General features: G+C 36.4%; 1 protein-coding gene across 1 annotated transcript in view; it reads left to right on the forward strand.

The window, feature by feature from the left end:
- Positions 1-14,485, forward strand: part of ANO1 (anoctamin 1) — a 142,224-nt gene that overhangs the window by 112,673 nt on the left and 15,066 nt on the right. The window contains exons 14-22 of the mRNA XM_050955271.1: positions 399-481; positions 3,693-3,764; positions 5,714-5,791; positions 6,924-6,998; positions 8,864-9,065; positions 10,070-10,181; positions 10,718-10,775; positions 10,871-10,971; positions 11,475-11,620. Coding sequence (XP_050811228.1) covers positions 399-481; positions 3,693-3,764; positions 5,714-5,791; positions 6,924-6,998; positions 8,864-9,065; positions 10,070-10,181; positions 10,718-10,775; positions 10,871-10,971; positions 11,475-11,620 — 927 coding nt within the window. The remainder of the gene's footprint in view (positions 1-398; positions 482-3,692; positions 3,765-5,713; positions 5,792-6,923; positions 6,999-8,863; positions 9,066-10,069; positions 10,182-10,717; positions 10,776-10,870; positions 10,972-11,474; positions 11,621-14,485) is intronic.

Consider the following 14,485-nt stretch of genomic DNA (forward strand, 5'->3'; position numbering starts at 1 on the left):
TCCTACTGGGGAATTCAGAATTCTCACTAACATAAATTTCCATTTACAATTTAATTATAAATTATTTTAAAAAACAGCTCCTGAAATTAAGCTGCCCTAATAACTAGCCACCTTCTGTTCAAACCTAATGGAAGTTTTGGATGTACCAGATATGCAAAATCAGGCCCTTATGCACAATAGTTTTACTTATTAACATCTTGTAGCTATCAGGCCAATTCTGCTCTCAGTTGTTCTCAGTGGAGATCCTCTGGATTTACACCAGGGTAACGGAGAATAAATTTGACCCAACACACCTAAGCAGATACTTCAAACAAGTTCTAACCCAGGCCAATTTGATTTTGAAGACCTTATGAATGATCCAAATAACTATGCTGTAACAAACTATTTTTAATTCCCAGCTGCCACTTTTATGGAACACTGGAAGAGAAAACAGATGCGTCTCAACTATAGATGGGATTTGACTGGGTTTGAAGAAGAAGAGGTTAGTTTTTAAGTTGGTTTGGTTTGACTGCATTTCATGGTTTGGTTTTGTTACATTTTAACTTCAATAATTATACTGTAAATGGCGCCGTACTCTAAACTGTTAAGACTTTGCTTCGTGGAATACTGCAAGATTTTTGCAGTAATTCCCTGGTACAAAGGAAAATCCTGTATGTGAACTATTTCTGAGTTTTTTTTATTGTGGGTGTATTGCTAGCACATCTTGTTACCATGGAAGCATAACTGTATATCTTCAACACCCCTCACGCATGTGCACACACACTTTTTAGAAAAAAAATGTTAGGTCATACCTAGTAATGCAGGCCCGGAATATATAGCTCATGCATAATTTCCTGACTCAAGAAAGGATATTAAAAGCAGAGAGACTTACTCTTCTCTTGGCTACTCTGCTATCAGTCAGGAATGAGTCTGTGAAAGTTAATAATGTTTACACCATTGTAAAACCAGCATGAAGAATCAGGTTCTGAAAATGGCATAGTTACTTCATTCAAGTCAGTGGGAAAAGCTCCCATAAACTTTAATGGTGCAGGATCACATTTTAATTAGGCAATTTTTGTGGAAAATATTGCAGGTACATTGGTATGGAGCATTGTGTAAAAATACTAGGACACAAATTTGGAGGTTGTCTTTGCTGTGTGTGCCAAAAGATATATTTGGGAGTGGTTAAAGATAAGAAGATCCAAGCAAAAGAGTTTGTTCTCTCTCTCTCTCTCTCTCTATTTTTATATATATATAACTACAACTGCCTTCCTTGGACTTTGGATCAAGGGCTTTGAAATGCAGATCCTCAAAATGACTCTTTCCCTTGTATTTCATAAACATTTTAATATTTAGCACTCTTCTTTCTCTCTCTCTCTCTCTATATATATAGATATATACATAGAGAGAGAAGAGTTCTAAATATATAGACAGAGAGAGAGAGAGAGAAGAGTTCTAAATATATAGTGTCGAGAGAGAGAGAGAGAGAAGAGTGCTAAATATTAAAATGTTTATGGAATACAAGGAAAAGAGTCATTTTGAGGATCTGCGTTTCAAAGCCCTTGATCCAAAGTCCACGGAAGGCAGTTGTAGTTTATCAGTGACTTCAATAAATTTTGGATGAGACCCTAGCTGCACAATTCGTTTGAGCATCTTTGGCATACCCAAAACACCCATAGAAGATAAGGAGGAAAGTTTAGATTTATTCCATCTCAGGTGTTTTGGGTTTTTTAGCAACAATATTTGGATTGCAAATTGGAATTGAAGGCAGTGGGAGTTCTGAGTGGTAAATATTTTGGGCTTTATTCAGCCCAAAAAAACATTCAAAGCTATCACTCAGCTGCAGCTTTTCCACTAACTTCCATGAGAGTTGGACTGGGCCCTATATCTTTGTAAAGTTCATTTCTTGGAAGTTATGCCTGTAGTTCTTTTATTAAAAATATGGCTGCCTGTGCAATCTAGACATAGTGATTATATTCACAATAAATACTATTCAATTATGGGAATGTATTTTAGGAGACCTTTTGTTAAACAATGTGTCATGCTACCTGATGGACCTGATATTATAATTCTACAAAAGCTTTTTTATTTTTAATTGAATTCTCAAAAGAAAGTTTGGTTTCTAGGGCCCCAGTCCTGGTAAGTGCTCCATGTAGGCATATCCTGTGCCAGAGGACTGCAGGATTGGGGCCTGCTATTTTACTGAATGACAATATGAGGATGGTTTTTTATTTCTAGCTATTGTAAGTCGACTGTCCTTTTATTTTAGGTATCTAATTGTTAGCATACATGAAAATGGAAAGGATTAACTGTATCTTTCCAACAGCTATCCCCTTCGTGAGTGTGTTCAGAGTTCTCTGCAGTAAAAACAATGTCTGACCAGAGACAGCAGCTGTTAATAAAATATATTTTACTCTTCACTTAATATGCTCCCGCTAGCTAATACAGCCCCTTGTTTAACAGCACACTTACGCTCCTAACTTTCCATTGACTTCAATTGGACTTAAGCAGATGCTTAAATGCTTGCTGAATCAGGATCTCAGATGGCATCCAAAATTACTAAAATATTTAATCTTCTATTGGGTACATTTATTCAGTAAACTCTTTCATGCAGTAATGTTAGTATATCTTCAATATGAAAACAAGAGCAGACTGATTTTTCCTGGTTGTGTCTATCCATCCACTCTATCTATCATGTTGTTCCATGTGATTTAAAAATAAATAAATTCAGTGCAATTTGCAACAGTTCAGTAATCATCTTTTTTTGTTTGTTTTTTGTGTTTTGTTTTTTTCTTTCTTTTCTGATTTCCTGAAGGAAGCAGTCAAGGTTTGGAATTTTTTTAATTGCTCTACCTTTTTTATTACCTGTCTATCAGTGAAAGGTATCTTTTGATTTAACCTACTTCTTTTTTCCAGCATCTAATTTCCTTAAAGCTCCCTCTACAGTGATTCTTTCTTTCCTTTTTTCCAGTGGTTGGACTTCTTTTTTTTTCAAATTCATTTTATTTTTCCATCCAGTGCATTCTTGTGGGTACTTTTGGAATCCTTCAGCTATCTCGTTCCTTCTATTTCGGGATATTTTTCCAAAATCTCCTCTTTTCATTGTATGTGGTTAGTCTAATATGCAGCGTCTGTTGCATTGCAGAGATGTACCTTTCTAGGAATGTTGCCGTAGGTATGAATAAATTTGGTGTTAAAATTTGACCCACCTGAGGGACTCATTGGCAACTTGCCAGTACCCCAAGAGCTGCACATATTTTGCCTAAATTATAGCAGATAACAGCTACCCTTCATGAAGCATGGTTCATAGAGATTATAGTTTGTAGAATGCAATGTTTCATCTTGATCCAAATGGCAATGTCTCTTATCAAGATGGGACATCACATGTTGTGATCTGTAGTCTCTGCAAGCTGCACTGTAAATCACAATGACCCATGCTTGATCTGCACAGGGTTACATTTCATATATTCTGTAGAGCTTTTTTTCTGTTTCCTAAGCATTTATTCCATGGAATAGAATTTAGAATGATATAGTACTTCAAAGATTTTAGCTCCAACATGCTATCAACTTTACAGTAGTGATATGTATAGTAAATTAGAATTCCATATGAGAAATGGGAAATTAGTGGGAACTGGACTTATCATTTGTTCATATATAGATGAACTAGGAAATCGATATAATTTCTTTACTATTAAATGTGACTTATTTCACAGGCTCATCCCAGAGCAGAATATGAAGCTAAAGTATTAGAAAAATCACTGAGAAAAGAATACATACATAAAAAGGTATGCTAAAAATATTTATGTATTTAACCACCTAAACTTCTTTGATGAATAAATCCATTTACAGATGACTTGACCAAGATTTTGGAAACAAAAATAAACATAAAGACACTGTTGTATATCACGTGTAAGCTTCCAAACATTTCTTTAACCATTAATTGCATTTGCAGTAGCACATACATTTCATATACATAAAGCTTTTACCAATATAGAAATTAATTCAGTGTTTGGGTATAAGATGTATTTTAATAGAATTCTTCAACTATCATTTGAATTCTTATTAGGCTATGGATAAAGTTTGAGAAATCTATAACTGAACCTGGTATCTTGCAGTATTATAAGTAACTAGAACTTCTCAGGAGAGATTATCATGCCTTCCTAGCATCCATCATCATAACAACATGCTGATTGTTTGGGCCAAACCTTGCAGTCCTTTACTTATTCCAATCAAAGTCTGGCTGAATAAGAACTGAGCAAAAACTGAATGCTGATTCATATCCTACGGCAGATTTTCCCACAGGAGAGGTATATGGAAGAGGAAAACTCAGTAAGCATCTCTGATGGATTTTCCTCCCTACTTTTCCATTGGGAAATTAAGATTTGCTTTCTCCTTCTTTGTGGCATTTGTATTCATTGGAATGGACTGTTCACAAATTTAAAAATGCCTCTAAAAGACACATGTTCAGCCACTGGATTGGAATCTGGCTTTCTGCACTTAGGTCTTGAGATGTTTGTGGCTTTTAAAAATCCTATGGCATTTAATACAATGGTTACTAAAATAATAATAATTAATAATAATAATACTAACCCCAATTTCCTGGCTGAATTCCAGCTTGGGCAATCACCTTCCACATTTCTAAATATAATCCCCCTGCCATCTTAGCTGTATAAGGTATCCTTCACTTCTGGTCTCAACTTTTTTTGTTGTGTTGTGGTTAAACAGTTGCTACATGTCACCCCAGAGGTGGCTGCATTTGAGTGGTGCATGAAGTGATACCTGTGAGTAGCTTGTACAGCATAGCAGACATTTGGATTGTGAGACACAATGGGATCCTTCAAGATAGAAGGTATTATGTAAATACAAGCTATTAGTATAGCCAGTTATTATATGACAATTAGGTTACTTAGTGATGGACACCTTAAATAGACTGGACTGGAATTATTTTAAATTTGTCTGTTTTGTTTTCTTACATGCTTACATTTATGTATAGTTTGGCCATTCTTAAACAATAGCATCAGCTGGTTCTGATACATTTTAGTTAGATTATAGCAGAAAATGTTCAAGCTTAACCTCTTTTTAATACTAAAAGGTTTTAATTTCAGCGTGGAATACCTTACATGCAGCATTACTTTAAAAAAAAAAAAAGCTTTTTTGTGATGAAGAAAGAAGATCTGAATACATTGTTTTTATTTCCCCAGCAAAAGTAGAGGGCTTTGTACTTTTTTTGTTAAATACTTTAGAAATACAGATCTCACTCTTGTAAATTTCAGCCTAAAGTGCCAATGTATTAAAGTTCACGGTAAACATCCCTTCTGAGACCTCCTGGAAGCCAGTCAAACCATGAAAAAACAGACCAGAAATTCCTGATATTTCTCAGACCAAACCTCAAAATGAATGAAAACTTTCAGAAGAGAAGCCTTTCAGGCTTTCTTTATACATCATAAAGAAGAAGAAGAAAAGGGCATGAGCCTAATATTTTATAAATTCTTTGCAGGTCCCCTTTAAAAGTGGGATTTCTTCCAAATAGTGGGTTGTTGGATTTTTGTTTTTGTTTTTTAAATAAACCTGAAGCTGGAACACAAAGCATTAAGCAAACTAATAGAGTACTTGTTGCTAAAATGCACTGTGTACTTACTCAGCAGAGAGTGTGTGGATTTATTTGGCATTGTTAGTCAATGCTTTGTAACGTTGTATCGCATGGTCCTTTTTTGTTTCCTTTGATTGCCATCAGAAGCGTCGACATTTGCCAGAAGAGACAGGAAACAAATGGAGACAGAGAGTTAAGAGAGTCATGGCTGGGGTGAAATTGGTACATTTCATTCAAATTTATGGAGAAACTCAAACTATGAGTAATTATGGAAGACACAAATTGATTGTTTTTCTCAACAACCTTTGGTTGTTGAACCTTTTAATATTCACATTCAGTTGTTATTTTCTCCTCTCTTCAGCACTCAGATAGACACTGTGTTTACGTGTAGTGGGGATGGCACTGCATGGCTAATCTTTGGGTTACCATATTGAATGGATGTTGCATTTTTGTAATGAAGCATGTGCCACATGTTTGATGGAGTTGCCTGCTGTTCTATCAGACAACATGCATGTAACTTTGAATGAGATATTGTTGTTCAGTATAATGTAGTGTCATCTTCTTTAATGTTACTTTCTTTTGACATTTTCTTTCTGCCTTTAAGAAGTCATTCTCATTCTGCAAACTTTACAAATGAAATCAGATCAGAGATGACTTTCTAAATGAGATTGTCCTTCCGAGATAGATTGTGTGATCAAAATTAATAGAGTGATCAAATATAGTAAGTGTGATCCTGCAGAGATTTTGCATGTGAGTAACTTAACTAATGAGTAGTCGCACTGGCATCAATTTTATTCATGTGTGTAAAAGTTACTCATATTCGGATGTTCACAGGATTAGATTCATAGCAAAGCAAAATTAACCCTGGCAACATTGCACTATGGGCCCAATCCTGAACAGCCTCCTCCATGTGAGCAATCTATATTGCAATGGGACAACCTGTAGGATTAAGTATTCCTCATGTGAGTAAGGCTTGCAGGGACAGTCCTAATGGTGATTTATTGAAAACATATTCTAACAAAAAAAGTTTAAATCTTTTCTGGGAAAGGAAAATAAAATATTTTACACTAGGAGCAATCTAATTTCACAGAGTAATAGTTTACTTTAAGTGTGTTTCTCAAAAAAGCGGTTCAGACTCATTTATACAATGCAGGATTTAGCACCAAATTGAAGCTGTAAGACGTTTGCCTGTATAAAATTGTATCTTTAAACACTGTATCCTTCTACCTTCTAACTGCTTGTGTGTTTGACTGTTTTCCTGTGCCTTGGTGTGTTTGTTACAAGAACAAATAGAAGGGATCTTTGTAGATGCTGTATTAAATTACAGGGTGGTTTTTTTTCTTTCATATTTTAGACTGATAAAGAGAAACTAACATGGAAAGATCGTTTTCCAGCATATTTTACCAATTTTGTTGGCATTATCTTCATGGTAAGTATTTCCTGGAAAATATTTAAGATTCACCTTAGTGAGTCATTGTGAAATCTGCCTTTTACAATGGGCACCTTTTTATCTAGGAGAAAAAAACTACGCAATCACTTTAAAGTTTTTAAATCATTTGAAAATTACTTTGCTCAGGTGGTACTTGACTTTTGTTTTGCTTGTATGTCTTTCTTTCATAGTGTCTTTAATGAGGACTGGGAAACAAAAGATATATTTCTCTATAGAACTGTACACTTCCCATACAATGCTTGGAAAGGGATGGTAATTTACCATACATAGTCTGCTTTGGAGAGTTTGTCAGTGAGGGATTCTTTTGGATTATGGGTTCCAAATTAAGTATGTCTTCTCTTACATCTAAGTCAGAGCAGTTGAAATTCACCAGTCACATGACAACACAGGGTCTGTAACTCAGTAGATGTGCAGAAATTGCTGTAGTTATTATGACTCAGATTGTCCCTTCTCATGGTAATACCTGCAGGAGGGATGGCTGGGGATCCCCATTCCAGAGTTCTTAATTAATTGTTCCTTGGAATTGTCTCCATGGAATAAGTCCTGGGGTCTCCAAATCTGGATTCTCTAAGGGAGGCCAGGGGCATTCAAATGGAGACCATGTGCCTCTATGCCAGTTCTGATCCTTGGTGGCTACTAGCCCCTCAGCTCCTTAGCAGCACAGCTCCAGTACAGCCTCATTATCAGGAATTCCCTCTGGCCTTATCTGTCCTAAGCCTTAGTATGTGTGTATGAGCAAGAGAAAAGAGAGACTCTCAGTGGAAAAGATAATATAGGCCCTAGGCTATATTATTTCTTCCTGGGAATCTCTGTGAGGATGAGGAAGGACAAAATTGTCCAAGGCCCTAGTCTATACTTGGCCTATCCAGTTGCTGCCCCCTATTCCAGTGTGTAGACCCATGGAATGGCCTCTGAGGGGGCAGAGTTGCTACACAGGTAGTTGACTCCCCACTTCTGCATTTCAGCTAAAGCAAAGAACTCATGGAAATGTTTGATTCTGGGAACAATGATCTAGGCCTACATGTCAAATAGCCCATAGTTTGGTGTTTTAATTGTTTATTTTGAATGGGTGGGCCTACACCATTTGGGATCAGAGAACAGAAATATGTTCCTGAAGTCCTCTTAAGGCCCAATCCTGAGAGGATCTGAGTGCCTCCTGTAATTGCAGTGGGAGCCAATCACTTCTCAGGAAAGTGCTCAGTATCTTAGAGGAGCATGTTCTTAACATACTCTTCCATTTAAGCAGCGTAACAATTTAAGCAGGACTTTTTTCCCAAACCTTTCAGGAGTCAGCTATATTTTTCTAGGTTTTATTGTACTCTTGAAATAATATGTAGCTGATCTGCAGCACCATTACTTTTAGTTTTATCTTGGAACTCTCACAAAATTGGAGGTCTCAGAGGGACATTCAGAAGTTTAGACACAAAGAAAAGCTAAGCTGTATCACTCTCAGAAATATTCTCCTCTTCGTATCTACTGGCCACATTCATTCCTGGATTTTCCATTACAATAAGCCACTTAACATATATCCATTAATGTTATGAGCATCAATTAAAAGTGAAGTGGACCAATATTAATATAAACTATACCTCTAGCATTTGCATGTAGATTCCTTTTTATTAAGTGCTAACACCATGATATGAAATTACTGTTATGATCAAAGTGCTAGGAACAGAGGATCTGTGCCAGAGCCAATTGAAGGCAATAAGAGTCCTTTCAGTGATATCAGTGGGATTGGGATCAGGCCCAGGGAGTACATGGGAGGCATTTCAGAGTTAAATCTGCTTGCTGATGAATGATAGTGGGGTGTTTTTATAACAGATCATGCCATCTTGTATTCCCAGATTGGACTGACATTTGCTATCGTGTTTGGAGTCATTATATACAGAATCTCCACTGCAGCAGCCTTAGCCCTCAGCTCAACTCCCTCTGGCCGGTCTAGTGTTAGAGTAACTGTCACTGCAACTGCAGTTATTATTAATCTGGTGGTGATCATCATTCTGGATGAAGTATATGGCTGCATAGCCAGGTGGCTAACTCAGATTGGTAGGTATAAATCATTGTCAGTTCTATTAGATCAGTTATTTCGTAAAGTACAAAAACTACTTATTTACATAGCATCATTTTCTAACTTCAGACAAATGAGCAAAAACAAGAAATTCAACCATAAGGCTGCAATTCTATCTCCTTAGCTTAAAGAAAAAACATCGAAGGGCACATGAAATTGATTTTATTTTTAGCTGCTTTTTCTCTCCACTGCTATTGCTCCAGTTATGACTGGGCAAAGTGGTTCTGCGTAAATTAAAACTCTTGTGCCCAGTCATAACTTATTTTGGAGATGCAACTTATTCTGGGTCTTTCTAAGGTTTGGTAATGTACAGACACTTTTTCTTTTTCACTTCCAATTATTATTTATTTAGCACAGAAAATATAAAGCCATGGAAAAAGGAAGTGCCAAAACACTGTGGAACCAATTTTCTTGTGCTATTTTCAGACAGGACCAGAAGCAGAAGGGCCAAAAATTTTATCCAACCTCATGTTTTATGCTAGATCCATACTAATTTTACAGACACAAGTAGTTTGGTTATTGTCATTGCAAGTGAGATTCATGGGAGTTCCAGACACAGAGTTGTTATCAAATTGGGGCTATTGTTTGAGAGATACTGTAAAGTAGGTCCCCAAATTACCTTTCTTCTTTCTCTAACCAATTTTCTTATCTTCCCCTGCCATAACTGTTTGTTTAAATGTGCAGTTCTGTCATCAATACAGCTGGCATGCTCCCATAGACTTCACTTGAGGACAGCCCTCCTGTTTTGTTATGCTCTTTTGTTGTTTTTTTAAAATCAGAATAAGTTATCTTTGTGGCTTGTTTCTTTTCCCATTGCCTTCGGTCGGATCAGGTTTCTCCACCTCAGTTTAAATATGTTCATATTTCCTTAAGGGGACAGTTGTTTGAATTACATTAGGGAGTTTTCGAAAGTCCCAACTTCGTAGACCCGTAACACTTTCCAGTCCAGAAGTTTCCTTTATGTGTGTCTTGTTTACTTCAGAGGTCCCAAAAACAGACAAGAGTTTTGAAGAGCGGCTGATCTTCAAGGCGTTCCTTCTGAAATTTGTCAATGCCTACACTCCCATTTTCTATGTTGCTTTCTTTAAAGGCCGGTGAGTAACCTAAACATGTAGTTTGAGATTATTTTTGTATGCCCATGTTCTGGTTGAATCTCAGTGTGCAGCTAGTACTGGGAGTCTTAAATACATCTACAGATAGTGTGTGATCCATAGAATTTGTCTCTCTCTCTCTCCTAATGCTTCCCACTTTTCTTTCTCATCTCCCCATGTTGTTTCATTTTAAGTGAAATTTGTTTATTTTTCTTTTTTAGATGTACTTTTAAAATAAGTTTACAGATATGTGTCTGTAATACTTAGGATGTACCTAGAAAACTTAGTAAAAACTTTATAATTTAACTAATTCACCAATTAAATTTAAAACAATAAAATTAAAATATTCCAAACACAAGTACCTAAAATTGTCCTTTTTGAACTTTACTATATGATGACAAATTATTAACTGATCCTAAAGTCCTTGTGCATGTGTAACTCTCACTCAAAGCATTAGCTATTTTACATAGAGGACTGAAGGATCAGATGTATAAAAAAGGTAGAACATAATTCCAATCATTGTTTCCAAACTCTCCTAGATTTGTTGGACGTCCCGGAGACTATGTCTACATTTTTCATTCTTTCCGAATGGAAGAGGTAATCGCTATTCAGCATTGATCAAGAAAATAACAGTGAATCACAATCAAATGATTTGGCAAAAATGCTGACTTAATCTCCTTTCTTGGCTCTAGTGTGCCCCTGGTGGTTGCTTAATGGAATTGTGTATCCAGCTTAGTATTATCATGTTGGGCAAACAGCTGATTCAGAATAATCTCTTTGAGATTGGTATCCCGTAAGTAACATAGTTACCTTCATTTTATACCATTTGTAAAGTACACTGCATATCAACCTTTTATGATGCAAACATCTGGCTTCTTTTGGTTTATAGTCCTCATGCAAGGAATCTGTACAGCAAGACTATGCCTACAATATAGCTGTGCCTTTGCACCCCACAGCATTTTCAAACTCCACGTGTATTTTTGTAACATGCAGATTTCTTTGAAAAATGTTAAAGACTATTGATTTTATACTCTGTACAGCTGAGTTTGATGTTCAGCATTTGGTTCAGTTGTTACCAGATTTGAATATCAGTGAGTGTTGATCCCTAACTGCTTGTCTTTACCTTTGGCTTTTACACAGTTTTTGTACACATTATGGAAACTGATGACATAAGGCTTTTTTGTGCCTATTGCGTGAATTTAACTGTCATTCCTGAAGCATCCAAACAGGGGTGGGGTGTGGTGTGTTTTAATGGGGAAAAAAACCTGCTGAGATGATCATTTTTGTTTCTTCCAGAAAAATGAAGAAATTAATAAGATACATCAAATTAAAGCGACAACGCTCTTTAGATCATGAGGAGCATATGAAAAAAAAACAACGCTATGAAGTGGACTATAACTTGGAGCCTTTTGCTGGGCTTACTCCAGAATACATGGAAATGAGTGAGTGAAGTGGAAAATAATTAAATAATTAAATTTAAACTGTAATGACTTTAACTGTGGAGATGGTGAGTTGAGTTCTTTGAACTAGCAGATATGATTCATGTTACACTACTTTATAAAGATGTCCTCCCTGGCAGTAACTGAAACCCTGCTGGCTGCTACGGATGACTAACTGGTTCATGTGGTATGGCATCATGGCCTGGGTGTATGTATACCACTGTTCTAGAGTGGCTAACTTAGAGAAGAGCCCTATAACAACAGCTCAAGTGGAAAAGGGCTGGCTTCTACCTCCCATACCATACATTTGTGGTAATAGCTGACAGCCATGGTTCCATATACCTCGATACAGTACTGAAATACCAGATGTTATCTGTTGATCTTTGTTACAGTAACAGTAACACACAGTTTGAAATACACTATATTTATAGCACCATGTACATTTGGCTCCAAGAGACAAATTTTGCTCTGAGTTGCACCCGTGTACACCAGCGATAATTCCACTGAAATTAGTAGAGTTAATTCTGGTTTAAGAGAGCACAAAATTTGGCACTGTTACCTGAATTCTGGGCTGAATCCTCACAGATACTCCAGCGATCTCACATAGATCACACACAAATTGTTATTAGTAATTAGGGCTGTCGATTAATCACAGTTAACTCACGTGATTAACTCAATTGCACTGTTAAATAATAAAATACCAATTGAAATGTATTAAATATTGTGGATGTTTTTCTACATTTTCATATATATTGTATTCTGTGTTGCAGCTGAAATCAAAGTGTATATTATTTTTGCTTGCAAATATTTGCACTGTAAAAATGATAAAAGAAATAGTATTTTTCAATTCACTTCATACAAGTATGATAGTGCAGTCTCTTTGTCATGAAATGACAAATGTAGATTTTTTTTAACATGGCTGCACTCAAAAACAAAACAATATAAAATTTCAGATCCTACAAGTCCATTCAGTCCTACTACCTGTTCAGCCAATCGCTAAGACAAACAAATTTGTTTACATTTAATGGAGATAATGCTGTCCTCTTCTTATTTACAATGTCACCAGAAAGTGAGAACAGACATTTGCATGGCACTTTTGTAGCTGGCATTGCAAGGTATTGTTTGTTTACATTTAATGGCGATAATACTGCCCTCTTCCTATTTACAATGTCACCAGAAAGTGAGAACAGGTATTTGCATTAGAACAGGGACTTATGGCTCTTTAAGCTTGGATGAAGTACCAATTAATCAACTACATATTGAAATTTTTGTGAGGTATAACTCGCAAGTGTCTCTCCGTGGTTAGGGTTTGTAGAAACATTTAGGGGGGAAGCATTAATTTGTTGTAACACACCAAAGCACAGATCATAAACACAGAGCACTCTCAGTGACACAGTTTCTCTTTTCAGTTATCCAGTTTGGATTTGTAACCTTGTTTGTTGCATCCTTCCCACTGGCTCCTTTGTTTGCGTTATTGAACAACATCATTGAAATACGTCTAGATATTGCAAGGTATTTATGTGCCAGATCTGCTAATAATTTTTATGCTCCTTCAAGCTTCGGGCACCATTCCAGAGGACATACGTTCATACTGATGATGCTCATTTAAAAAAACAAGTGTTAATTAAATTTCTGACTCAGACCTTGTGGGAGAATTGTATGTCCCTTGCTCTGTTTTACCCAGATGCTGGCATATATTTCAAGTTTATAGCAATCTTGGATGATGACCCAGCATATGTTGTTCATTTTAAGAGCACTTTCACTGCAGATTTCACAAAACGCAAAGAAGGTACCAATGTGAGATTTCTAAAGATAGCTACAGCATTTGACCCAAGATTTAAGAATCTGAAGTGACTTCCAAAATCTGAGAGGGATGAGGTGTGGAGCATGCTTTCAGAAGTCTTAAAAAAGCAACACTCCAATGTGGAAACTACAGAACCCAAACCACCAAAAAAGAAAATCAGCCTTCTGCTGGTGGCATCTAACTCAGCTAATGAAAATGAACATGCGTCGGTCTGCACTGCTTTGGATCATTATCAAGCAGAATCCGTCATCAGCATGGATGGATATGGTGGTTGAAGCATGAAGGGACATATGAATCTTTGCACATCTGGCACATAAATCTCTTGCGACGCCAGCTACAACAGTGCCGTGAGAACACTTGTTCTCACTTTCAGGTGACACTGTAAACAAGAAGCGGGTAGTATTATCTCGTGAATGTAAACAAACGTGATTGGCTAAAGAAGAAGTAAGACTGAATGGACCTGCAGGATCTAAAATTTTACATTGTTTTATTTTTGAATGCAAGTTTTATTGTACATAATTCTACATTTGTAAGTTCAACTTTCATGATAAAGTGATTGTACTACAGTACTTGTATTACGTGAATTGAAAAATACTATTTCTTTTGTTTTTTTACAGTACAAATACTTGTAATCAAAAATAAATTTTAAGTGAGCACTGTACACTTTGTATTCTGTGTTGTAATTGAAATCAGGATATTTGAAAATGTAGAAAATATCCAAAATATTTAAATAAATGACTTTCTATTATTAACAGTGCAATTAATCACAATTAATTTTTTTAATCGCTTGACAGCTCTATTAGTAATTGATTAATTAGTACTTAATTTAAGCATAGAGTGTCAGCTTACTGTTGTTGAAGCAGTGGAAAGGTGGCTCTAATCCACCTTCCCATTCTCCTCATCCTGGAGGATGCTAAGAACTGCTCTGTGTTATGCTGGTTGCTGCAGTCTCATAAGGACCATTCCAGGATTGATTGAAGTGTGGTGCATTCCAGCTCCACTCCCAGCATGACTCCTCCCTGCCTCTGCCATACTCCCTATTCAGATGGGGAGCAGGTGGCCTG

This window comes from Gopherus flavomarginatus, chromosome 5 (genome assembly GCF_025201925.1).
Source record: "Gopherus flavomarginatus isolate rGopFla2 chromosome 5, rGopFla2.mat.asm, whole genome shotgun sequence".
Classification (NCBI taxonomy): domain Eukaryota; kingdom Metazoa; phylum Chordata; order Testudines; family Testudinidae; genus Gopherus; species Gopherus flavomarginatus.